This window comes from Gorilla gorilla, chromosome 12 (genome assembly GCF_029281585.2).
Source record: "Gorilla gorilla gorilla isolate KB3781 chromosome 12, NHGRI_mGorGor1-v2.1_pri, whole genome shotgun sequence".
NCBI lineage: Eukaryota > Metazoa > Chordata > Mammalia > Primates > Hominidae > Gorilla > Gorilla gorilla.
Genome location: NC_073236.2, coordinates 107110508 through 107137839, shown reverse-complemented (window position 1 = coordinate 107137839; position 27332 = coordinate 107110508). Strand labels below are relative to the sequence as shown.

At 37.2% G+C, this 27332-nt stretch overlaps 1 protein-coding gene across 1 annotated transcript in view; it reads left to right on the top strand.

Moving 5' to 3' along the window:
* Positions 1-27332, top strand: part of TTC27 (tetratricopeptide repeat domain 27) — a 194919-nt gene that overhangs the window by 146374 nt on the left and 21213 nt on the right. Inside the window, exons 14-16 of the mRNA XM_004029080.3 lie at positions 5362-5460; positions 10120-10172; positions 14492-14657. Coding sequence (XP_004029129.3) covers positions 5362-5460; positions 10120-10172; positions 14492-14657 — 318 coding nt within the window. The remainder of the gene's footprint in view (positions 1-5361; positions 5461-10119; positions 10173-14491; positions 14658-27332) is intronic.

Below are 27332 nucleotides of genomic sequence, written 5' to 3'. Positions count from 1 at the left end.
CTTAGAGTACCCATACATCTATTCTGTTGATAACTTTCAGTATAGTAGTCAATAAATTCCATGAGATACTCCACACTTTTTAAAAAATAAAATCGGCTTTGTGCTAGATGGTTTTCTCCACCTGTAGTCTAATGTAAGTGTTCTGAGCATGTTTAAGGTATGCTAGGTGAAGCTATTAGGTTCAGAAGATCAAGTGAATTTAATGCATTTTTGACTTAACAATATTTTCAATTTATGATGGATTTATCAGAACATAACCCTATAAGTTGCAGTGCTTCTATATTCCATTCTATTGTCAATGTCCTTATTTTGCCACTAGATGGCAATTGTGTACCTTCGAACCCAGTCCTCTCTGGGTTTTCAGAATCTGGGGCGTCTGAAGAACTCAGGAATTTTAGCCTAGTCCACCCCTGCTTATTTCACACTTGGGGAACTGAGACTCATAGGTTAAGTGACATAGCCAGGGTCGTAACAGTTACTCAGAGCCACTTGAATCCCAGTCGTCTTTCTCCTCTATCACACTCTAGGGGACTTTGTGAGGGAAATTCAGAGAAACCATGCTCTCAACCTTTTGAGTTCTTTGTGAATTATTTTTAAAATAATTTAAAGCCATTGGTTAAGTACAGGTATTATCACATTCAAAATAAACAGTTGGCCTGCTTTTGTGTTTCTCTATTGGCTCCCTGAGAGAGAAACTCTAGACAGTCAGCTTTTAAAGGTTATTGCCTGCCTACAGCCAGCTTGCCTTCACGATTTGCCCTGGAAATAAGCTCTGCAGAAATCTCAACCAGGGCCTCTCTATCAGGTGATTATCTCCCTCCATTCTTGCCCCATCCTGTGGCCACCCATTTTTCTATGTCTTCTTTTGTCCACCTGACTAGCCCAATCAAGAGAGCGTTTGTGGGGGAAGAGATATGCTCCTGGTTCTTAAATAATTATCTTTTGGGTTTTCCCAGCACATGTTAACTGCCCTGTTTCCCCCTCTCTCTTTATTGGTGACAAGGATGGTATTGCCATAAATCATGGCTTGTGTATAGGCAGAATGGTGTTGTCAGAGGCAGAGAGGACGTAGTCTTTGGAGTCACACTGACTGTGTCGAACCTCTCCTCTGTCTGTGACTGACTCTGACTCTTTGTCGCCTCTCTTAGGAGAGTGAGATTGACCACCTTGCAGGGTGGGTGTGAGGAACGCATGAGTAATGTATGGAAAGCTCATGGTGTCAGTGCTTGGCACACATAGCAGATGCTCATTAAGAGCTAATTATTTTGGTTGTTATTGTAAAGAGAGGAACAGGAGTAACTATAATATATGAAAGAAGCTCAAGGGAGGGTCTCAGCCAAAGGAGCTAGTTTTTTATTGGAGAAAGAAGGGAAGGATGCAAGGTATTCCAGGGCCTATGTCAGTGTTTTAGAGAAATAGTGTAACTGTGTTAATAATGGTAGCCACTAGCCATGTGTGACAATGGACACTTGAAATGTGACTAGTTGAAATTGATCCATGCTGTGTTGAATTCACATCAAATTTCAAAGACTTGGTGTGAAAAAGTGGATATAAAATATCTCAATAACTTTGTATAGTAATAATATATTGAAGTAATCACATATTGGATATGTAGAGTTAAATAAAATGTTATTAAAATAAATTTCACCCTTCCTTTTACTTTTTTTTTTTTTTTTTGAGACAGAGTCTCATTTTTTAGCCCAGGCCAGAGTGCAGTGGCGTGATTGTGGCTCACTGCAACCTCCGCCTCCCGGTTCAAGTGATTCTCCCACCTCAGTCTCCCGAGTAGCTGGGATTACAGACGCATGCCTGCTCATTTCTTTTGTATCTTTAGTAGAAACAGGGTTTTACCATTTTGGCCAGGCTGGTCTTGAACTCCTGACCTCAAGTGATCTGCCCACCTCAGCCTCCCAAAGTGCAGGGATTACAGGCGTGGACCACCTTCCTTTGACTTTTTGAAATGTAGAAAATATAATGAGGCTACTAGCATGATACTTTTATGTGATAGCAGTGGACTAGAAGATAGAGATTTCTGTACCCAAACATATACAACTATGTTCTGAGGAATCAAGAGAGGTTTTTTTTGAAGCTTCTTTTGATTTTGCTTTTCTTTTATGATGTTCTCTTCTTAAGAGTATGACTATTCTGAACTGAGATGCCACTCACTATTGGTAATAGCAGTTTAAGTAATAGTTTAAAAAGAAAAAAGTAAAAGAGGCACCAAATATTCTCTGTAGTCCCCCAAATTCTGAGGACCTCAAAAAAGAAAAGCCATTGGATGATTTCAAAGAACACCACTGTGTGCAAAGCTCATTTCCCTTCTTGTTGTCAGTAGATAAAACCTAGCAGTTAACGATCCTAGGATTTTTCCTTCAAATGCAAAGTATTAAAACACTGCAAAAATAACCAAGAGTAAAAAGAAAAGAGAACCATAATACTTAATGTTAAATTAAGTCATCTGTCTGATTTTCATTAAATTTGTTTTGGTTTTAAAGACATTGGTTACAAACCATTCAGTAGTTTTAAAAATTAAAAATAAAAGATAACCTCATCACCAGTCTGTTTTAGAGCTAGAAGGTAATTGCTAATTTTGGACATTTGCAACCCTTGTAAATCTTCTTAGATGGATTTAAAAATGAAGTTTTTATTTAGATTTTGAATTTACATGTGTTTTTGTTTGTTTGTTTGTTTTTGAGACGGAGTCTTGCTCTGTCACCCGGGCTGGAGTGCAGTGGCGCCATCTCAGCTCCCTGCAAGCTCCACCTCCTGGGTTCACGCCATTCTCCTGCCTCAGCCTCCCGAGTACCTGGGACTATAGGCGCCCACCACCACGCCCGGCTAATTTTTTTGTATTTTTAGTAGCGATGGGGTTTCACCGTGTTAGCCAGGATGGTCTCGATCTCCTGACCTCGTGATCCACCCGCCTCGGCCTCCCAAAGTGCTGGGATTACAGGTGTGAGCTGCTTTGCCCGGCCACACATGTGGTTCTTATAATAACACATGGGAAATAGTATCTGTTCTTTGCTGATGCAGAAAACAAGCAGAGCACATGCATTTTGAGGACCTTGACGTCAGTTCTCATTGTTCTTGATTTAGTCTCAAAATAAGAATCCCTTATTCCAAGTAAACTTGGTATCATAATTCTTTGTATCTAAGATGCCATCAGTTGTAAGAAGTACCTTTAAGTACCACTTTGTATAGAAAAAAAAATGTTGCCAATAAAACTGACAAGCTATTGGTTTTTCAGATGCATCTCTATTTCAGAAATGTTAAATGGCGGGGAAAAAAGTACACTTTAACATTGATGAAATATAGTACACAGATTTTGAAACTTTTTACTTGGTTGATGTTTAAAGAGCTTGTTTTACATGTTAGCATCAGACTTTAGGTTCTCTCAGAATGTATCATGTTCAGCAAGTGTGGTTTGGTGCATTGAAGCTCTTTTCGTTTAATTTTATTAAAAACAGATGAAAGCAAAGTGGTGAGCTCATTTTTAGGTTGTTGAAAGTCCCATGATTCAGAAAAGTGAACTTCTAACTTTTAGTTTCAACCTAGTACCTCTGCTTCTGCCCCCTCCCAGTAGACATATATCCATCCTCTTTTTAGTCATTACCTGTCCCTCTAACAAAATCTGTTCTCCATAAAGGCTCCTGATAACAGTTATTTATAGCCTCCTGTGAATTCATGGCAAAGCGTTAAATGGCCCAAGTCTGCTTGCTTTCTAAGCTTTATCTCTAATTACTGGCTAAATATCTTTATCTGCTTAAAGAACTTTCAGGCCTCTGTTAGCCACATGGAACAAGTTTTGTGGGAATGGCTGAAGGAGGAGTGATGTAGAGGCAGCCTTCTACTCTGCCTCTATGGAAGGCTGTGGATAGATAACAGAGTACCTCATTTTCTTTCCTAACCTAAACTGTCCAAGTAAATCTGACAGCTGGCTCAGTGCCTTTCTGGAAGTCAGTAAGAAAGGAGACTTCGATCCGCTTATAAAGTTGCCTTTGCTGACTGTTGGAAGGAAAACAACTCATAATAGCTGCATTTCTGACTAATTCCATTGAATTTTTGTTAGTATTTTGTGTTTTTTGATTTTGTTTTGTTTTGTTTGAGATGGAGTCTCCCTGTGTTGCCCAGGCTGGAGTGCAGTGGCGCAATCTCAGGTCACTGTAGCCTCCACCTCCTAGGTTCAAGCGATTCTCCTGCCTCAGCTTCCCGAGTAGCTGGGATTACAGGTGCACACCGTCATGTCCGGCTAATTTTTGTATTTTTAGTTGAGACGGGGCTTCACCATGTTGGTCAGGCTGGTTTTGAACTCCTGACCTCAAGTGATCCGCCCACCTCGGCCCCCCAAAGTGCTGGGATTACAGGTGTGAGCCACCACACCCAACCGAATTTTTGTTAGTTTTATCTCCCTTTTGACAGAGGCTATTGAATTTTAAGGAAATCTTATGATGTACAGATTTTTTTTTTTGTAATCTGAATAGCTACTTCCTATTTTATCTGTTTTCTAAATCTCAGTGTTTACACATCTAATTGGCTTAGGTCATACTTTACATTTTGAGTAACTATTTGATAATCCAGATTCTGAACCTCCTTTTTCTAAATTATTTTCAGGCATGCCTAAAGCAGATATATGCTAGGGCAGTTTGGCTCTTGGTTAAGCTGCAGAAGTTCTTGTGGTCTAGTTTGAAGATGAAAACAGAAATTTCTTTTTTTGAGTTTGTAATACATTCATCAGTTGTGAATCTGCTGATACTTTGTGTATGGTGGTCCCTCAGAATGCATGGGGGATTGCTTCCAGGCGTCACCCCACCAACCCCAATACCAAAATCCATGATGCTCAAGTCCATTGTATAAAATGCTGTAGTATTTGCTTATGACTTATGTACATCCTCCTATATACTTTCAATCATCTCTTGATTACTTGTGGTACCTAACACAGTGCAAATGCTATGTAATTTGTATTGTTTAGGGAATAATGACAAGAAAAAAATGTTTGTACATGTTCAGTAGAGATGCAACCATCCGGTTTTTTTTTCTCCAATATTTTCACTCTGCAGCTGATTGAACCCACAGCCAACATGCCCAGTAAGGAGTTTGGTTAACACTAAGTATGGACTTTTTCCGTGAAACATATGCAATAATATTGCACATGTTTTCAGTGTTAGCATTGAAAATTATATGGAAAAATTTACCTCCATTGCTAAATATTCTACATTTAAACTAAATGTAAGGCAAATATTTATTATATAGCTCTGCATTCTTTCTAGGAGTGTGTTTGTTGATAGCATCTTAATAATTTTCAGATTACATTCTGTAAATGTTCCTGTGTGTTTGAATGACTTTGACTTTTGGTCTTTGCAGCTCGGGGTGTGGTTTTCTCTCGGTTGTGCCTATTTGGCCTTGGAAGACTATCAAGGTTCAGCAAAGGCATTTCAGCGCTGTGTGACTCTAGAACCCGATGTAAGTTTGTTTGATCTTCTGTCCTTACGTGGCTCTTTACTCTCTAAGTTGTTGAAATTGTACTGTATGGTTCAGAACAGCAATTCCTTTTGTGTTGGAGGAAAGTGTACATTTGAGGGAAGGTCATACCTCAAGGTATAGGATTTATAAATCTGGAAATAAGTTAATATTTCATGGTTTCATTTAGGAAATAATTTTGATAAAACAATTTTCTTGTTAAAAATATACTTCACTGAATGTATAGCAAAGTATCATGTATATTTTGTCATTCACTAGTATGTCCTGCCTATGTTAATTGCATTACTAGAAAGTTATTTTAGGGTGGAGTCTTTTTATATTTGATAGTTTTATGAGATAATAATTCACATACCATATAATTCACCTATTTAATATATACAATTCAATGATTTTTAGTATAGTTAGAATTGTGCAACCGTCCACTACAATTAGCTTTAGATCATCTTTATTACCCTAAAGAGAAACCCCTGTACCCATTAGTTGTCACTCCCTATTTCTCTCCAAACACCCTCCCCTTCAGCCCTAGGCAAACACTAATGTGCATTTTGTCTCTATAGATTCACCTATTATGAACATTTCATATAAATGGATTCATACTTTTTGTGGGCTCTTGTGACTGGCTTCTTTCTTAATGTTTTAAAGATTCATGCATGGTTATAGCATGCTTCAGTACTTTGTTCCTTTTATGACCAAATAATATTCCGTTGTGTGGGTATATCACATGTAATTTATCCATTCATGAGTTGGTAGACATTTGGATTGTTTCCACTTTTTGGCTGTTATAAATATCACTACTATAAACATTTGTTTATAAGCTTGAGACCAACATATGTTTCCATTTCTTTTGGTTATATACCCAGTAGTAGAGTTGCTGGATCGTATGGTAGCTCTATATTCAGAATTTTGAGGATCTGCCAGACTGTTTTCCAAAGTACCATTTTAGGCCGGGTGTGGTGGCTCACGCCTGTAATCCCAACACTTTGGGAGGCCAAGGCGGGTGGATCACTTGAGGCCAGGAGTTCAAGACCAGCCTGGCCAACATGGTAAAACCCCATGTCTTCTAAAAATATAAAAATTAGCTGGGCATGATGACGCATGCCGTGGTCCCAGCTACTCAGGAGGCTGAGGCGGGAGAATCACTTGAACCTGGGAGGCGGAGGTCGCAGTGAGCAGAGATTGCGCCACCTTACTCCAGCCTGGGTGACAGAGCAAGATTCTGTCTCAAAAAAAAACAAACAAACAAATAAAAAACAAAGTACCATTAGTCCCACTAGCAATGTATGAGGGTTCCAGTTTGTCAACATCCTTGACAACATTTGTTACTAGCTGTCTTTTTTATTATAGCTATTCTAGTGGGTGGCATCTCATTGTGGTTCAATTTGCATGTTTTGGATGGCTAATGATGTTGAGCATGTTTTCACATGCTTCTTGGCCATTTGTATATCCTCTTTAGAAATGTCTATTCACATCCTTACCCATTTTTAAAATTGGGTCATGTATCCTTTTATCATTGAGTTGTAAGAGTTCTTTCTATAGAAATTCTAGCTACAAGTCCCTTGTCAGACAAATGATTTGCAAATATTTTCTCCCATTCTGTTAAGTTTTTTTTTTTTCTCTTTATTGATTGTGCACTTTGAAGCACAAAAGCCTAATCTTGATGAGGTCCAACTTACCTGTTTTTTCTTTTGTCGCTCATACTTTTGGTACAATATCTAAGAATACATTGCCAAATCCAAAGTCACAAAGATGTACTCCTATCTTTTCTGCTAAGAGTTTTATAGTTTTAACTCTTTCATTAAGGTCTAGGGACCATTTTAAGTTAATTTCATTTATGATATAAGGAAGGGGTCCAACTTCATTCTTTTACATGTAGATAACCAGTTGTCTCAAAACTTTGTTGAAAAGACTATTCTTTTCCTATTAATAGTCTTGTCACTCTGGTCAAAAATCAGTTTACTGTAAATGTAAGTGGTCAAAAATTAATTGACTGTAATGTAAGGATGTATTTATGGTCCATCAATCACATTTCATTGACTGTATGTCACATTTCATTGACTATATGTCTGTGCATATTCCACTGTCTTGTTTACGGAAACTTTGTAGTAAGTTTTGAAAATGCTGTGAGTACTCCAACTTTGTTCTTCCTTTACAAGATAGTTTTGGCTATTCAGCATTCCTTGAATTTTCCTATGGGATTTTTAGCTTTGTAAATTTTCCCAAAAGACCTTATATTGAATCTGCAGGTGAACAAGGGGAGTACTGCCATCTTAATAATATTAAGTCTTTTGATCCATGAACATGGAATGTCTTTACATTTTTCTAGGTTTCTTTCATTTCTTTTAATATTTTATAGTTTTCAGAGTGTAAGTTTTACACCTCTTTTGTTAAGTTATTCCAAAGTGTTTTATCCTTTTTCATACTATTATAAATGGAATTATTTTCTTAATTTTATTTTTTATTTTTTTGAGACAGAATCTTGCTCTGTTGCTCAGGCTGAGGTGCAGTGGTGCAATCTCGGCCTACGGCAACCTCTGCCTCCCAGGTTCAAGCAATTCTTCTGCCTCAGCCTCCTGATTAGCTGGGATTACAGGTGTGCAGCACCACGCCTGACAAATTTTTGTATTTTTAGTAGAGATGAGGTTTCTCCATATTGGCCAGACTAGTCTCAAACTCCTGACCTCAGGTGATCTACCTGCCTCAGCCTCCCAAAGTGATGGGATTATAGATGTGAGCCACTGTGCCTGGTCTAAATTTTATTTTTGGATTGTCTATTGTTAGTATATAGAAACACAATTGATTTTTATATATTAATTATATCTTGCAACCTTGCTGAGCTCATTTATTACTTCTAGTAGGTGTTTTTTTTTTTTTTTTTGTGGACTCCTTAAAATGTTCTATATAAAAGATCTAAATTTAATGTTTTATTTGAGAAGAAAGAATTGCAATTTGGGGCGTATATGCATGCCAGGTAGTCTTTGAATGTCTGAAGAACAAGGAGAAGGTTAGAAGTTTTATTAAAAGGAGAAATGTTACATGTTGCTCTTTGAGAAATTCATTGGCACTTACAGTAAGGGTTTGGGGAACTGGCAAGCTTCCATTGATGAGGGATAGCAGAGTGCAAAATTAGTCCCAGAGTTTCAGCAAATTATCTCAGAAGCTGCAGATAAAACTGGTTTCAGGTTACAACAAGCAGTTCCAGCAGTCAGGCTGCTTTCATTTGGATATTTTAACAGCTTTAATGTCTCTACTAACATTCCCCCAAACATTCTCTCATTATGTTCATGTTTTCCTTTAAATCTTTGAACATGTTTATAATAACTGCTTTGAAATCCTGTGCTTATTTCAACGTCTCTTTCATTTCTGGTACTGTTTCTTATTAACTGATTTTTTTTCCCTTTGGTTATGAAGGACATTTTCCTGCTTCTTCCCATGTCCACCATTTTTTAAAAAAATTGTATTCTACACATCGTGGATGCTGTGTTGTTGTGCTTCTTGGTTTTATTCTGTTCTCTTAAGGAAGATTGAGTTTTATTCTGGCATTCAGTTAAATGACTCCTAAATCAGCTTGTTTTTAAGCTTGTTAAAGTGGGTCTGGAGTTGTCCTTATTTTCTCATAACCCTTTAAAAAAAAAAAATCAATGGAGATGGAGCCTTGCTCTCTTGACCAGGCTAGTCTCGAACTCCTGGCCTCAAGTGATCCTCCCATCTTGGCCTCCCAAAGTGCTGGGATTACAGATGTGAACCACTGCACCCAGCCCTCTAATAACCTTTTCTTAAGGTATAACCTCTCTGGGATTGAATTTAATGCCGTGGGCAATCAATAAGAACTCTCCAGTTTTGCTAGTTTAGAATTTGAATAACTTCTAGCACAGTGTGACCTCCAAAATCTCCATTCAGCTCACTGCTTTCTGGTAGTTATTCTTTGCCAGACTTCAAAAAGTTACTAATTTTGCCAAGTCTGGAAGTGGAGGTCCACTGCCACTTAATTTTTGAATCATATGTATGGGACTTGAGAATGATATATACTATATTAGATGAAAAGTGGAACAAAGAGAAATAGATAATTTATATCATTCTTGTTTGAATCAACATTTGTATAAATTCAACCTGATTAAGCTGATTTAAAAAAACATTCATTTTTGCTTTCTTTTTGTCATTGGGTAGAGGAATAGGTAGAGAAATATCTTCGATGGATGAAATACTTAGTAGTAACACTGGAGAACAGATTTTTTCTTAACCCCCCTATCCAGTGAAGAAGGATGACAGTATAATGGCAAAAATTTTTAAGATAGGAAAAAACAGTATACTGCATTGCCTTTTTTGTAATAAATCTATGTACTATATAGAGTATGTTGTAAATTAGCTATTTTGTAAGTCTAAATTTGAAAATAAAATCTTAACTGAATTGCTAATTGGTACAATAATAGTTACATTGCATAGTTGATTGTTTTAACCTTTTTCTAAATTATAAAAGTTCAGTTTGATTTAATTTTGCCATATACCTTTAAACACACTCTTATTGAAAATTGTGGTTTTAAAGAGCATATATATTGGACTAGGAGAGTGTGTTGTACTTTTGGTTTAAGCAATAATTTTACCTAAATGAGAAGAGTTAATTAACTGTGTTCTCTATCATTTCAGAATGCTGAAGCTTGGAACAATTTATCAACTTCCTATATCCGATTAAAACAAAAGTAAGTACATCAGACAAATATGAAGAAATTTGCTTCCCAAATAAATGAATGAGATTTTCTACAACTGAACATTGTTTCAATGTTTCTCCTTGTTTTACCTTTCTTGCCCATGTATATGAAATAGAATAATTTAAGTAGAATAACTTAATTCAAACTAAATTAACTTGAATTCTAAATATACAGTTTATTTCTTAAAAACATTTCATATGTAATAAAATAAGAAATGTTACTTGAAATCTTTATTTAGTACTGAAGTTTTACATTCTACATTTTATTACATGATAAAAGCAAACATGTTTAGTTGGTCAACTCAGTTGACAGTTATTTTTATTCATTGCTTGCTTTGTACTAGACATTATTGAGAAATATAAATAAATATGAACCAATGTCTTCAGGGAATGTAGGTTTAAAAAATAAAATACTACGCCATCTTATTTAAAAAATTGATTAGTATATAAGCTATCTCTGGCAAATACCAAGTAAGAATACAAACAGGGCTAAAATAATCATACATGATACTTGTATTGTAGCACACTTATTATGTGCCAGCCACTCATTTAGTCTTGTGAGGATCAAAGAAGAGAGAAACCGTGTCATCCTGGATCAGAAATGCTTCTGAGAGAATGTTGGACTCAAGCAGAAATTTGAAGGATGGATAGAAGGGACAGAGGGGAGCCTCTTAGGCAAGAGAAATGATGTGACCAAATGCAGAATGACAGGAATGAATGTAGTATTTTAGGAGATAGGAAGCAAAATAGTCCAGCTATAATGTGAAATATACAGTGAGAGATAAGGTTAGAAAGGTAGGTTGAAGTAAAATTGCTGCATCTTCTGATTGTTTGACCAATGATTGAGACTGTCCTATTGAGAATAGGAAGCCAGAGATTTCAGTATGGTAATCTCATGAAGAAAGAAGCTTTTGGGGAAGATTTATCTGGTGGCAGTATATGAGGCAGACTAGAGGAAACTGGAGGCTAGGAAACCAGTTAGGACACAACTGTTGTAACAATTCAGGCATGAGATAACTAGAGTGGAAAAAGAAGGGGCAGATGCCAAACTCTTTATAAAGGAGAAAACCAACTAACTGGGCTTATTGACTGGCTATGAAAAGCGAAGGAAAGGGAGGAGACAAGGACTGCTGTTGCCAGATCTCTAATAAATTAATTAAAGGATGGATATATTTTCATTTTTATTTGGCCTTTCAAACTTAATTTAATTTTTCTTGGTGGAATCACAAGACAATTTCTGAAGACATCATTAAATCCATATTATGTAGAGATCATGAAATGCTGCCTCTGCTCTTGGATGACATAAATAAAGTCTATCTGTTCTACCATTCTCTTCAGAAGATAATATTATGTTCTTGATTGCAACTGATAGTGCTAAAACTCTCTGGAGACCTTTTTGGTTTAAAGCAACAGGCTCGGAAGTCCCTGTCATAGTTGTAGAATGATCTCAGTGAGTTTTTCTGGCAACCCGGATAAGTTTGTACGCAGTGAAGCTCTTGATAGCTTGTCTTCCAGCCCAATCATGTTAGGAATTCTGCTTTCTCTCTTAGGGGTTCTTGCATATTGTTTCTCGACTTTCTTACCTCTTGCAGCTCCACAAATAGGTTTTCGTGCAAAGGTGGAGTTGTAAGGTCTGAGATAAATCATTTCTTTATTCTTTCCTGTTTACTCTTTTCTTTCTTTGCTAAGGTTCCAGACAAAGCTAATGGGATTGTTACTTCTGAGGCAATTATTAATGCTTCTCTCAGAAGATCCTATTCATGCCTTAAAACGGCCCATTAAACTTTCTTTTATCCTTTTGTGGTCACAAGATTCTTCACTAAAGTGCTCTCTTTGCTGTTTCATCTGATTCCCCTCGATATCATGTTCCTATCAGTCCCATGTAAAAATGTCTATATTCGGATGTAATTTTAATGGTGCAATATCTCTACTATGGAGGGGTTTTGATAAGTGAATCCTGAAGTGAAGCACCTTACAAAGAAGCTGTATTTACCAAAAAGGAAAAAAGGATTCATGGAACAATTTTGAGGCTAGGAAATTATGATTAGGGGGATCATAAGGGAGGACATATAGGAAAAAGGATAATCCTCATGGTGTGGATTTTTACTTGATGAGTTCACCCCCAACCCCTGTGGATGGGAGAGCTGGGGAGTCTTGGTCCAAAACTGTTGGAGGCAGTTGTTATTAGATGGAGGTGGTGATGTGGTAGAGTAGAGAAAGGAAAAAAAGAAAAAAATATTCCATGGAAACAATTTATGACTGAAATTGAAGACATGTTTCCTTTCTTTTTGAGTTCCTTTGTATTTTTGCAAGAAGGAATCCCTTAGATAGTTCTCTTAGAGTCAATAGATGGTAAATGCTCTTAACCTTTGTATATCTAAAAATGTTTCATTTTGCATTTACTCTTGAGTGGTAAGTTTAGCTGATGATAAAATTTTGGCTGACAGTTATTTTCACTCAGCACTTTAAAAGTAGTATTCTGTTGTCTTCTGTCATCTTACTGCTGATGAAATAAATATCTGTCTTCACTTCTTTGTAGATTTTCGGAATATCTTTCCTAAATTTCACACAGTATTTCTAGATGTTCATTTATCTTTACTTATAATGCTCAGTATGTGAAATATACTTTTGATCATAGAATTTATGATCAAAAATTTTTTTGAAATTTGTTCATTTCTGGAAAATTCTCTGCTTTTACCTTTTGATATAAAGAATCCTGCCATGCTCTGCATTTGTTTACTGTAGAATCTCTATCAGATGTATGTTTGAGTCTTACCTCTCATTCTTTCCTCTGTCTCTTTCCAGCTTTTATTTTATAATTCGAATTCTGTGTGAACTCCTTACTATTATCTTCCAATGCATCAGTTTCTCCTTGACTATGTGCATTCTAGTTTTTGTTAGCTATTGAGGGTTTTGTTTTTGTTTTTTGTTTTTTGAGACAGAGTCTCGCTCTGTTGCCCAAGCTGGAGTGCAGTGGCGCGATCTCAGCGCACTGCAACCTCCGCCTCCCAGGTTCAAGCGACTCTCCTGCCTCAGCCTCCCAAGTAGCTGGGACTACAGGCATGTGCCACTATGTCCAGCTAATTTTTGTATTTTTGGTAGAGACAGGGTTTCATCATGTTGGTCAGGATGGCCTTGATCTTCTGACCTTGTGATCCACCCTCCTCAGCCTCCCAAAGTGCTGGGATTAGAGTTGTGAGCCACTGTGCCTGGCGTGTTGTTGTTTTATTGCCTCTTTCAATACTGAAATTTCCAGTTAGTTTTTATTCACATCTCCTTGTTCTTATTTCATTTCTCCCTGTTTTTGTTTCACAATTTTCTGTTCCTTTTCAATGTAAATTATTTCTTTGTCTCTTTCAGTATTCTAAACAAGTTTATTTAAAGGCTTGACAAATTGTTAAATAATTAAGAAAAACTTTTTTTCACTCCTCCCTCTCCCCCTTAAAATCAATTTTTTTTTTTTAACATGGAGTCTTGCTCTGTTGCCCAGGCTGGAGTGCAGGGGTGTGATCTTGGCTCACTGCACCCACGGCTTCCCAGGTTCAAGTGATTCTTGTGCCTCAGCCTCCTGAGTAGCTGGGATTACAGGCACATGCCACCATGCCCAGCTGCTTTGTTTGTTTGTTTGTTTGTTTTTGTATTTTTTATTAGAGATGGGGTTACCCTCTGTTGGCCAGGCTGGTCTCGAACTCCTGACCTCAGGTGATCCACCCACCTCAGCCACTCAAAAAGTGCTGGGATTATAGATGTGAGCCACCATGCTTGGCCACCTTAAAATTTTATCGTTAGTAAATTTATGCCCTGTTGATTTGTTTTGTTGACTGAAGGTTTTTTTCTCACAGGGTGTAGAATTTTGGTTTGCAGCATTTTGGTTGCAGATTCACGAGGAGTGTGTTGTTTTGTTATGACCTCCTTGCCTCTGGTCCCTCCACTACTGTCTGCACCTTTTGTCTTACAGGTTTGCAGTTGTGCTTGCTTGGCCACTCTGACTCCAGATTTGGAACTTGAGTGTGCCCTCTCCTGAGGTGATACTGGGGTTGATACCTAGTTTTAAAATAATGTCCTTGTTACCAGTAAATAGATTAGGAAAGGAATATCTCTGTATGTATGCTACATATGCCATAGGGTCTGTCACTGAATTTTGTAGGGAAGTTTGAGTTGGTTTTGTGTTGTCTGGGTCTCTAATTCTGTTTGTTTATACGAACGAATAAGGACTGACAGTCCACATTAGTATTTTATACGTTTAGCTATGCTTTATTCTAATAAAAAAAGCGTTCATTATTGCTCTCTTTAAAATTTGACCTTCAATAGAGTAAAAGCTTTTAGAACTTTACAAGAAGCTCTCAAGTGTAACTATGAACACTGGCAGATTTGGGAAAACTATATCCTCACCAGCACTGACGTTGGGGAATTTTCAGAAGCCATTAAAGCTTATCACCGGCTCTTGGACTTACGTGACAAATACAAAGATGTTCAGGTAGGATATTCCTATTCTGTTATTTCAGTTTGTGTTTGATACTAATCCTTGATCATATGGTATAAATTGTTTCCTTGAATATGCACAGGAAAATTTTGTTAAACACATGTAACATATGAAAAGGGTATTTTTTTCTAGTCAAATATTCTTCATGATATATAGAATTCTGCTATTCTAATGTCAAATTTGTTTGTACAGTCATAAACTGAATATTACTCTGACTCAGTTATGAAAATCTGATATGTGGGTTACATATATAGTCACTTTGCAGAAACTAAATAAAACACTGTGTTACTTAGTACTTTGGGTATCTCTGTGTGTTCTCTGACTTGTGGTAGCTGGAATAAATCCTATACTCACTTGTTCATTCATTTAACAAGCATTTACTGCATACCTTCAGATGGTATGAACAATATATAGAGGATGGCTAACATTTTCTTTGCAATGTTTCATGAGATGGTGCTCTGTTTGGTGGAATAAAGTTATCCCTCCAGAAAGTAAGGGAGATTCAAAGCTGTTTTGTCATCCAAAATATTAAATAGAAAAGACCATTTTGGTTTAATTGTAGTTGAAGACAATATGCTGTCTTCAGTGTAAAGTGATACTCTGAGATCATGCCACTGCACTCCAGCCTGGGTGACAGAGCAAAACTCTGTCTCTAAATAAATAAATAAATAAACAAAACTGAATGGAACGATAGCCAAGTGAATGGAGAGATAGCAGAGTTTTACATCCCTAGAAAGGGTAGGGGCTCTAGTGAATCTGTTTGCACAGTCCCCTGACAGTCAATAGTTGTCCTGTTAACACTGCTGAAATTTTCCATTGAGATAGTTCTTCCTTTTCTACACTTAGCACCTTGGCAAAGGGCACTGATGAGACTCTGAACAGATCTCAGTATATTGTGACTGCTGAAAATAGTGCATATCTCTTGTTTACTGCAATTGTGATTTTTAAGATCTTTCTTTACTAGGAAAGATTTCTGAAACCTGTTCCTAAAATCTCAAGGAGAATGTAAATTATTTATATTTGTAGTATATTCCATCTTACAGTTGAAAGAAATTCTGTTGTTTTCTTTCATATTAAAAAAATGTACATGAAACATTCAAATCCAACACTCCTCATTTAGACATTGCTGCTGGCTCAATTCCAGCATTCTTTAGAATCACACACTGTCAGAGCAAAAAGGGACCTTAGAAGTCCTCTAGGGCCAGGCTGAATAAGTGTACACACCAAGTCAGAAAGGAGTGTGAAGCTCCCCTCCTTCCTGATAAGCTAGACAGGGGACTTCTTCAAGCTGTCGGTCTGCTTTTCTATCCTCTTGGTATTGCTGCTGATAACTTGGCTGTGTCATCTCTTTCTTAATTGTCTTAGAATTGGCTTCCTTGGTCAGTCTGATCCTGTTAATCTTCTGTCCTGTGCCTCCATTTTCTAACTAATCTGCTTGTCTTTCTGTTGTGAGTGGGATTTCCCCTCTAAATCTATACTTTAACCCCAGTAATCTCCTTCATATCTGCTAAGGATTAGTAACAACTGGCTCACCAGGTTGGCTTTTTGGATCTTGAGAAAATCCTGGTCATCCTTTCATGCTTGGCACCAGTAGGAGTTGTTTTATATAAGGTACCCAAATAGGTCTAGGCCTCTCTCCTCCAGTAAGAGACAGACTTATTACATGTACACATGAAAGGAAGTGGCTTTTCTATTTGCTTTTATTCTCCTTCGCTTCCCAAGGCACATAGAGCAGGTCAAAGTGGTGTGTGGTAAAATAACAATAATTAATATTTACTGAGGGCTTGCCGTGTGTCTGAAACTATCCTAAGCACTTCACATGTATTAGCTCATTTAATTCTCACCACAGCTGTGGGGGATAGGATTATACTGTCATAAGCTATGTCTAACTCTGGATGGATGGATGGATCTCTCCACCCGCTTGTTTTAAGGAAATTAAAAATATCAGACAAAATAACTATTCAAAGATTGTTTGGAAAAGCTGTTACTTGTACATCATAGAGTTATAAAGTCATCAAGATAATGCTGATTTTAGTTAACTTAGATGAATTAAGTATGGCAAATCTTGCTAACTCGTGTATTCTAAAAGAAAGGCAAGAAAAAGTGAAGCAGAAGCGGTTACAATAGCTGAAAAGGTATTGAAGAATTTTACTTAAATTTCTCTTTTCTTGCCACCCCTACCACCCCCAGATTAGGAGTCTCATTCTCTCTCAGGATGAAAAAACATTCTTGCTAATGTTTAGATGATACTTCTGTATTTGAGTATCTGTAAATGTGTAGGGAGAGAGGTGATATTTAGAATTATCTATTGGTAGTAACAGTGGTATTATAGATACCAAAGGATATAATTTTGGTAAAAATAACCTGAGTATGTAGATAGTTGATTCTGATAAAACTTTCAGTTGTGATTTGCCCTGTTGGATGCCAGATCAAAATCATTGGAATTTTAAGAACATTTGCTTAGAAATCTTTCAGCTGGCTGGGCGCAGTGGCTTCTACCTGTAATCCCAGCATTTTGGGAGGCCAAGGCGGGAAAATTACTTGAGCCCAGGGGTTTGAGACCAGCCTGCACAACATTGCAAAACCCTTTCTCTACCAAAAAAATACAAAAAAAAATTCAGCTGGGCTTGGTAATATGTACCTGTGGCTACTCGGGAGGCTGAGGTGGGAGGATCCCTTGAGGCTGGAGAGGTTGAAGCTGCAGTGAGCCATGATGACACCACTGTACTCCAGCCTGGGTGACAGAGCAAGACCCTGTCTCCGAAAAAAAAAAAAAAAAAAAAAAAAAAAGAGAAGTCTTTCAGGAGCCTTCCCCAAGAAAGAATAAAAGGACTCAAAATGCATAGAGATGCATTTGAGCATTTTTCAGAAAAGAAAAAAAAATCTAAAAAAAAATAGCTATATTTTCCTAGTATGAATTCAGATAACGTGATTTAACTTTTATCTTAAGTAGATTTTTTCAAACATATTTTAGTGGTCATAGTCTTAGCTTTTTACTCCTGTAATCATGGGGAATTTTCAATATAGCAAAATTGTGTACTGATTCCAATCTAACATGTTCTAATCCTGTACCTGTTTTTTTCTATTTTATGGATGTGGATTATTGCCATTACATTTTTTTCGTGTGTGTGTGTGTGTGTGTGTGTGTGTGTATAAATTCATGCTTATTTTAATACAGACATAGGGTAAATTAGCCTCAAATTTTTCTGTTTTTTCCTCACTATTTGTAATTGAAGAATGAGTAGATATACTACCTTTATCATTTTCTTTCTTTTTTATCCATTTTATAATTTTATTAATAATATTTTAATTGGCAAACTCTAATTGTATACATTTATGGAGTACCATGTGATGTTTTCATATGTGTATACAATGTGGAATGATTAGATCAGGCTAATTAACATACCCACCACCTTGTTTACCTATCTTTTTATGGTGACATATTTGACATTTTACTCAGGTATTTTGAAATATACATTATCGTTGACTGTAGTCACTATGCTGTGCAGAAGATCTCAAACTTAATCCTCTGTCTGAAACTTTGTATCCTTTCCCCAGCAATTCCCCATTTCCTCCCCACCCCACCTCTACCCCACCCTGACGCTAGTGACCATCATTCCTTTCTGTATAGTTTGTTATTAGTATTATAGATATGCTACTGATGTTTGTATGTTGATTTTGTATCTGAATTTATTTCATCAGTTCTAATAGTTTTTACATGGACTCTTTATGGTTTTCGCTAAGATCATATTGTCAGCAAATAGAGACAGTTTTGCTCAGTCCTTACCTATTAGAATATCTCTTATTTCTTTTTTCTTGCCTAATTGCTCTGTCTAGGACTTCCAGTACTATGTTGAAAAACACCTTTGTCCGAATTTTGACTAATGTATAGTTTGGTAAAACCCAGGAATGCTTTTCTATAATAGCACTTATTTGTATTTATTTCTACATTATACATATTTTTATTCATCTATCATAAAACTGATTTTCATGTTCCTACATAATTAGTTCCTGTTCAGTTTTCCAGTTTTTGACTATTATAAATAATGTCATGAATATCCTTGCAGACGAATCCTCATATATAGCCATACTTCTTTCCCCAAGGAAAATTCTGATGTTGATTTGTTGGGATATTTTTCCTTTTCTTCCTTTTTTCTTTTTCTGGATACCTTGGGCAACATTTTGGGAAAATAATTTAAGTATTGCATTATTGACATTCATTTGCTGTTTATATGTGGAAGAGGAAGGAAACGGGATTAATATATATTGAGTGCTTACTATGTTTCTGCCACTTAACACAGGTTATCTTTTATTGGGCATACAGTATGTGAGGTGGATAGTAAATACTCCTCATTTTATAGTTGATTAATATGAAACCCAGAGAGCTTATATAACTTGAGCAGTCATTTGGCTAGTAGAAACCAAAGACAGAAATCACAGGTAGGCATGTCTTATTTTTTTCTTTGTCACGCCTTGAAGTCTGTGGGGGAAGATTTATGTCAAAAGCACATTTTCCCATCATATTAATGTGCTTGTGAACTATATCTAACAAAGGTTTTTAAAAATTCAGACATAATGTGCAGATAATAAGCCAGGCATGGTGGCACGTGCCTACAGCCCCAGCTACTTGTGAGGCTACAGCAGGAGGATTGCTTAAGCCCAGGAGTTTGAGGTTTCAGTGAGCTATGATCGTGCCACCACACTCCAGCCTGGGCAACAGAGCAAAACCCCATCTCAAAAAAATATGAAATAAAATAACAAAATAAAAAAATAATTTGCAGATAATTTTAACTACTGTGTATTCTTATGTAATCACCACCCCAAACAGTTATGGAACATTTTCATTACTACAGAAAGTTCTCTTACATGCATTTCCAGTCAGTTGAAACACCACCTCTTTCCCCCATGAGGCAACTACTTTCTGATTTCCGTCTCCACGGTTTAGTTTTGCTTTTTCTTGAATACCATATAGATAGAATCATACAGTATGTATTCTTGCATATTGACGTTGTCCTTTGTGTGTATTTTTATTTGATGCTTTCTTTGGGGACAGGAGAAGATGGTGTTGATGTGCAGTGGGGCAAGTTGCCAATGAAATTGAAGTTCTGGGACACTTGCTGGCTGTGCATTACCTGAAAGTAAAGAGAAGAGGAGAGAATGGATATATGTTATACAAATTATAGCTTTGGAAAATAGGTATTCTCTCCATTTAACTGTTGAGGTACCTGAGGCTCAGCAAAGTGAATTAATAAGGTTGATTTCTTATAGCTAGCGAGCAGTAAAGCTAAGGCTTGACATCTGGCGTATTTAACCTAAAGCCCTTTCCACAGTCTAAGAACTGTTTTTTGTTTTGTTTTTTGGTTTTTTTTTTGAAGGACTGAAAAAGACAATGCTAAACTGCCTATCTCTCTCTGATAACTGAGGTTTGGGGAAGCCAAGGGTCAGGGTTATCAGACCAGGAAACAGAACAAGTACTTAGAGAGCTCCAAGTGGAGCAGGGAGCTAGCCAAGCAGGGGAGGTGGGAAATTGCTTCATTCTTGGCCTGGAGCCCTCCTGGTAGTTTTTGAAATGGGTTAAGGCAGTCCTATTCCTTCCTGCTTTGAGGACCTCCAGGATTCAAAGGGCCAGTGCCTTGCACTTTAGGCAAGGACTTTGATGAGACTAGCCCAAGGAAGTCAAGGTTAGTGTTGGGAAACGAATAGTTAATACATTTCTCTTTGTGGAGATTCTTCTACATTTGTGTTGGAATTGCCGCTCCTCTACGTGAGAGGCCTTCAACTCTCTTCACAGGCCAGTGTTAGTTTCCCAGTCATTCTCTGCTTGCTGCATTCCCTAAGTGTGGTTCCTGATGGAGGTGAGAAATAGGGTTGGGACAGAGAATGAAACATAAGTTCTACTATTACCTAAATGAAATCAAGATGTGGGTAAGGGATTTAAAGGCCATTATATGAACTCAGTGGGATGGTATTGGTTTGGGTGGGATATGAGGGCTATAGAGCTGTTTATACTGACTAAAATGAAATCTGTCACATACAAAGAATCCTTAATAAGATTATCAGCAGATTTCTCATAATAAACTTTGGAGGCCAGCAGGCAGTGGACTGATATATTCAAAGTGCTAAAAGAAAAAAACTGTCAATCAAGAATCCTTTATCTGGCAAAACTGCCTTTCAAAAGTGAGAGAGAAATTAAGGCATTCCCAGATAAACAAAAGTTAAGGAAGTTCATTAGCACTAGAACTGCCCTGCAAGAAGTGCTCAAGGGGGTCCTGCAGGGTGAAAAGAAAGGACACTAGACAATCACTGAACGCTGGATAAAGAAATAAAAATCTCAATAAAGATAAATATAAGAACAATTATAAAAGCTAATATTATTGTAACAATGTTTGTTGTTGTTGTTGTTTGAGATGGAGTCTCGCTCTGTCGCCCAGGCTGGAATACAATGGTGCGATCTCGGCTCACTGCAACCTCTGCCTCCTGGGTTCAAGTGATTCTCCTGCCTCAGCCTCCTGAGTAACTGGGATTATAGGTGCCTGCCACCATGCCCGGCTAATTTTTGTATTTTTAGTAGAGACGGGGTTTCACCATGTTGGCCAGGCTGGTCTTGAACTCCTGACCTCAGGTGAGCCATCCACCTTGGCCTCCCAAAGTGCTGGGATTACAGGCATGAGCCACCATACCCGGCCTGTTACAATGTTTTTTTTAACTGTACTCTTTGTTTTCCACATGATTTAAGAGACTAATACATTAAAAAAACAGTTATTAGTCTAAAAGCTAGTAGTACTGTAACTTTGTTTTGTAGCTCCATATTTTGCTTTCTATGTAATTTAAGAGACTAATGCATTAAATATATTAGTGTATGTTTTGGGGCACACCATTTATGAAGATGTAATTTTGTGACATCAACAACCAAAAGGGGTGAGTACGGCTCTGTTAGAGAAGCAGAGATTTTGTATGTTAATGAATTTTATAATAGACATATATAAAACATTCTACCCAACAACAGCATACGTATTCTTCCCAAGTGCACATGGGACATTATCTACGAGAGACAATATGATAGATCGCAAATTAAGTCTCAGTAGATTCAAAAAGATAGATGTCATAGAAAGTATCTTCTCTGACTACCCCTGGATGAAATTACAAATCAATAACAGACGTAAAACTAGAAAATTCACAAAATTATGGAAAATAAACAACACACTCTTAATCAATGGATCAAAAAAGAAATCACAAGAAAAATTAGAAAATACTTAGAGATGAATGAAAATGAAAATACAGCATACCAAAACTTGTAGGACACAGCGAAAGCATTGCTAAGGAAGAAATTTATAACTCTAAATGCTTACTTTAAAACACAAGAAATATTTCAAGTCAATAACTTAACTTTACAACTTAAAGAGCAAACTAAACCCAAGGCTAGCAGAAGGAAGAAAATAAGAATAAATATTAGAATAGAGATAAATGAAATAGAAAGTAGAAAAATAATAAAGAAAAATCAATGAAACTAAAAATTAGGTCTTTGAAAAGATTAATAAAATGGACAAACCTTTAGATAGATGGACTAAGGAAAAAAAAGAGAAGATTCAGATTACTGAAATCAGAAATGAAAATGGGGGACATTACTACTGATTCTACAGAAATAAAAAGATTGTAAGAGAATATTGTGAACAAGTATATGTCAACAAAGTAGATAACCTAGATGAAATAGACAAATTCCTAGAAACACAAAACCTACCAAGACTAAATCATAAAGAAATAAGAAATCTGAATAGATGTATAACTAGTAAGTAGATAGAATCAGGAATAAAAAATCTCCCAACAAAGAAAAGCCCTGGACCTGATGGATTCACTGGTAAATTGTATCAAACATTTAAAGAAGTCACAACAATCTTTCTTAAACTTTTCCAAAAAATTGAGGAGGAAGGAACACCTCTTGGCTCATGCTATGAGGCCAGCATTACCCTGATACCAAAGCCAGACAAAGACACTACAAGAAAAAAAAAAAAAAACAAAAACACACAGACCAAAATCTCTTATGAATATTGATGCAAAAACCCTTAACAAAATACTAGCAAATTGATTCACTAGCATATTAAAAGGATTATAGACCATAACCAAGTGGGCTCTATTCCTGGAATTTGAGGATGGTTTAACATATGAAATAGATCAATATGATATACTACATTAACAGAATGAGGGGAAAAAAAATCTCACCTGATTATCTCAATTAATGTTGAAAAAGCATTTGAAAAAATTCAGCACACATTCCTGATTTAAAAAGCACTGAACAAGCTAGGAATAGAAGGAAGCAGCCTCGACATAATAAAAGCCAGATATGAAAAACCCACAGCAAACATCATACTTAATGGTGAAAGACTGAAAGCTTCTTTTCTTATTTATTTATTTATTTATTTATTTTGAGACAAAGTGTTGCTCTGTCGCCCAGGCTGGAGTGCAGTGGCATGATCTCCGCTCACTGCAACCTCCACCTCCCAGGCTCAAGTAATTCTCCTGTGTTAGCCTCCCAAGTAGCTGGGACTACAGGCACATGTCACCATGCCCGGCTAATTTTTGTATTATTATTATTATTATTTTTTTTTTTTAGTAGAGGTGGGGTTTCACCATGTTGGCCAGGCTGGTCTTGAACTTCTGACCTTAGGTGATCCACCCACCTTGACCTTCCAAAGTGCTGGGATTATAGGTGTGAGCCACTGCTCCCAGCCTGAAAGCTTCTTTTCTAAGATCGGAAACAATTCAAGGATGCTTGCTTTCACTTCTGTTCATCACAGCACTGAAAGTTCAAGGCAGAGCAATTATACAAGAAAAAGAAGTAAAAGACATCCAAATTGGTAAGAAATAAAATTATCTGTTTGCAGATGATGTTATCTTGTATGTAGAAAATGCTAAAGAGTCCACGAAAAAGCTGTTAGAACTAATAAATGAATTCAGCATAGTAGCAGGATGCAAAGTCAGCACACAAAAATCAGCTGCATTTCTGTACACTAACAGTGAACAATCCCAAAAGGAAGTTATGAAAACAATTCCATTTACAATAGCATAAAAAATACTTTGGAATTAAGTTAACTAAGGAAGTAAAAATCTTGGGCCACAAAAACTAGAAAACATGATGAAAGAGATTAAAGAAGATACAGATAAATGGAAACACATCTCATGTTCATGGATTGAAAAACTTAACATTGTTAAGTTGTCAATACTACCCAAAGTGATGTCTGGAATTCAGCCCAGAGACTGCAGTGAAAAAATAAAGAGGATACTCAAATTACTGAAATCAGAAATGAAAATGGGGACATTACTACTGATTCTACAGAAATAAAAAGATTGTAAGAGAATATTGTGAACAAGTGTATGCCAACAAAGTGGATAACCTAGATGAAACAGACAAATTCCTAGAAACTCAAAGCCTACCAAGACTAAATCATGAAGAAATAGGAAATCTGAATGGATTGGTTTTTCTCAGAAATAGAAAAACCTATCCTAAAATTCAAATGGAATCTCAAGAGACCCTGGATGGCCCAAACAACTTTTAAAAAGAACAACAAAGCTAGGGGACTCATGCTTCCTGATTTCAAAACTTACCACAAAACTGTAGTGGTCAAAACAGTGTGGAACTGGCATAAAGACAGACATACAGACCAATAGAATTGAACTAAAAGCCCAGAAATCTGTGTATATGGTCAAATGATTTTTTTTTCTTTTTTTAAGAGACAGTGTCTCGGCTGGGCACGGTGGCTCATGCCTGTAATCCCAGAACTTTGGGAGGATGAGGTGGGCAGATCACCTGAGGTCAGGACTTCGAGACCAGCCTGGCCAACATGGTGAAACCCCATCTCTACAAAAAAATACAAAAATTAGCTGGGCATGGTGGTGCACGCCTGTAGTCCCAGCTATTGAGGAGGCTGAGGCAGGAGAATCGCTTGAACCTGGGAGGCAGAGGTTGCAGTTAGCCGAGATTGTGCCACTGCATTCCATCCTGGGAGACAGAGTGAAACTCTGTCTCAAAAAAAAAAAAAAAAAAAAAAGAGACAGTGTCTCACACTGTCGAACAGGCTGGAGTGCAGTGGCATGATCATAGCTTACTGCCACTGCAGCATTGAACTCCAGGGCTCAAGCAGGCCTCCTGCCTCAGCTTCCTAAGTAACTAGGACCACAGGAGCATGCCACCACATCTAACAATTTTTTTTTTCCTGTGGAGACAGCGTTTTGCTATGTTGCCAAGGTTGATCTCCATCCCCTGGGCTCAAGCAGCCTGCCCGCCTCTGCTTCCCAAAGTGCTGAAATTACAAGCATGAGCTTCTGTGCCTGACTCAAATGATTTTTGACAAGGGTGCCAAGACTATTCAATGGGGAAATTTCAACAAATTGTCCTGGGAAAACTGCATATCCACATACAAAAGAATAAAGTTGGACCCTTACCTAACACTGTATACACATGCTAACTCAAAATGAATCAAATACTTAAATTTAAGAGCTACAACTGTAAAACTCTTAAACGTAAACATAGGGCAAGAACTTTATAACGGTAGATTTGGCAATGATTTCTTGGATATGACACCAAAAGCACAGGCAATAAAAAGAAAAAACAGACAAATTGGACTTTGTGAAAATTTAAAAATTTTGTGCACCAAAAACAGTATCAACGGAGTAAAAAGGCAACTCACAGAATGGAAGAAAATATTTGCAAGTAATATATCTGATAAGGGAATAATATCCAGAATATATAGAGGACTTCTAAAATTCAACGAGAACAAAACCCCCCAAACAGCCCAATTAAAAAATGTGCAAAGGAGTTGAATAGACATTTCTCCAGAGAAGATAAACAAATGAACAATAAGCACATGAAAAGATGCGCAGCACCACTAATCATTAAGGAAATGCAAATCAAATGAGATACCACCTTACACCCACTAAGATGGCTACTAGCAAAAAAATTAAAAAAAAAAAAATAGAAAATAGACCAGGCACGGTGGCTCACACCTGTAATCCCAGCACTTTGGGAGGCCAAGGCGGGCAGATCATGAGGTCAGGAGATTGAGACCATCCTGGCTAACACGGTAAAACCCCATCTCTACTAAAAATACGAAAAAATGAATGGTGGCGGGCGCCTGTAGTCCCAGCTCTTTGGGAGACTGAGGCAGGAGAATGGAGTGGACCCAGGAGGTGGAGCTTGCAGTGAGCCAAGATGGCGCCACTGCACTCCAGCGTGGGCGACAGAGCACGCCTCCATCTCAAAAAAAAGAAAGAAAGAAAATGGCTGGGCGCGGTGGCTCACGCCAGTAATCCCAGAACTTTGGGAGGCCGAGGCGGGTGGATCACTAGGTCAGGAGATCGAGACCATCCTGGCTAACACGGTGAAACCCTGTCTCTACTAAAAATACAACAAAAATTAGCCAGGCGTGGTGGCGGGCGCCTGTGGTCCTAGCTACTCGGGAGGCTGAGGCAGGAGAATGGCGTGAACCCGGGAGGTGGAGCTTACCTTGAGCCAAGATTGCACCACTGCACTCCAGCCTGGGCAACAGAGCAAGACTCCAGCTCAAAAAATAATAATAATAATAATAAGTGTTGACAAGGACATGGAGAAATTGGAATCCTTGTGCGCTGTTGGTGGGAATGCAAAACAGTACAGCTGCTGTGGAAAACAGTATGGTAGTTCCTTTAAAAATCGAAAATGGAATTACCATATGGTCCAGCACTTTTACTTCTGGGTATATACCCCAAAGAATTTAAAGCAGGATCTCAAAGAGAAATGTGTATACTTACATTCATAGCAGCATTATTCACATAGCTAAAACGTGGAAGCAACCCAAATTTCCATCTATGGATGAATGGATACACAAAATGTGGTATGTACATACAATGGAATATTAGTCTTAAAAAGGAAGGAAATTGTGACACATGCTACAAAATGGATGAACCTGGAGGAGGTTTATGTTAAGTGAAGTAAACCAGTCACGAAAAAACAAATACTGTATGATTCCACTTACATGAAGTACTTAGAGTAGTCAAAATCATAGACACAGAAAGTAGAATGGTCGTTGGGGCTGAAGAGAGGAGGAATGAAGAGTTATGGTTTAATGGGGTAGAGTTTCAGTTTTACAAGGTGAAAATAGTTCTGGAGATGGATGCTGGTGATGGTTGTACTACATTATGAATGTATTTAATACTGATGAATTGTACATTTAAAAATGGTTAAGATTCTAAATTGTATGTTATGTGTATTTTACTAAAATGAGAAAGAGTAGAGGAAAAAAATCTCTCTAAGCATCCAGGTCTAAAAAGTTTACCAGATTAGTTTATGATACACCAAACAAACTCCAGATAGACTAAATCTATGCTAAATATTTTTTAATCTCATAGAAAAATTAGGAATAGGGAATGGAAGTAGATACTGATAAAAGTGCTTGAACTCTGAAGCAGTAAAAGCTGGAAGGAATTTTTATGATCACATTTAAAAAATATGTGACAAGATATTTGTAACAAATAAGAAAGATAAAAAGCTAATAATATCCTTATTATATAAAGAGTTAACATCTGCTGCAGGAATGAAATGGAACAGAATAGAGAATTCAGAAACAGATTCAAGTAGGAATGAGAATTTAGTACGTAATAATGATGGCATTTTAAATCTGTGGGATAAAAATAGGATAT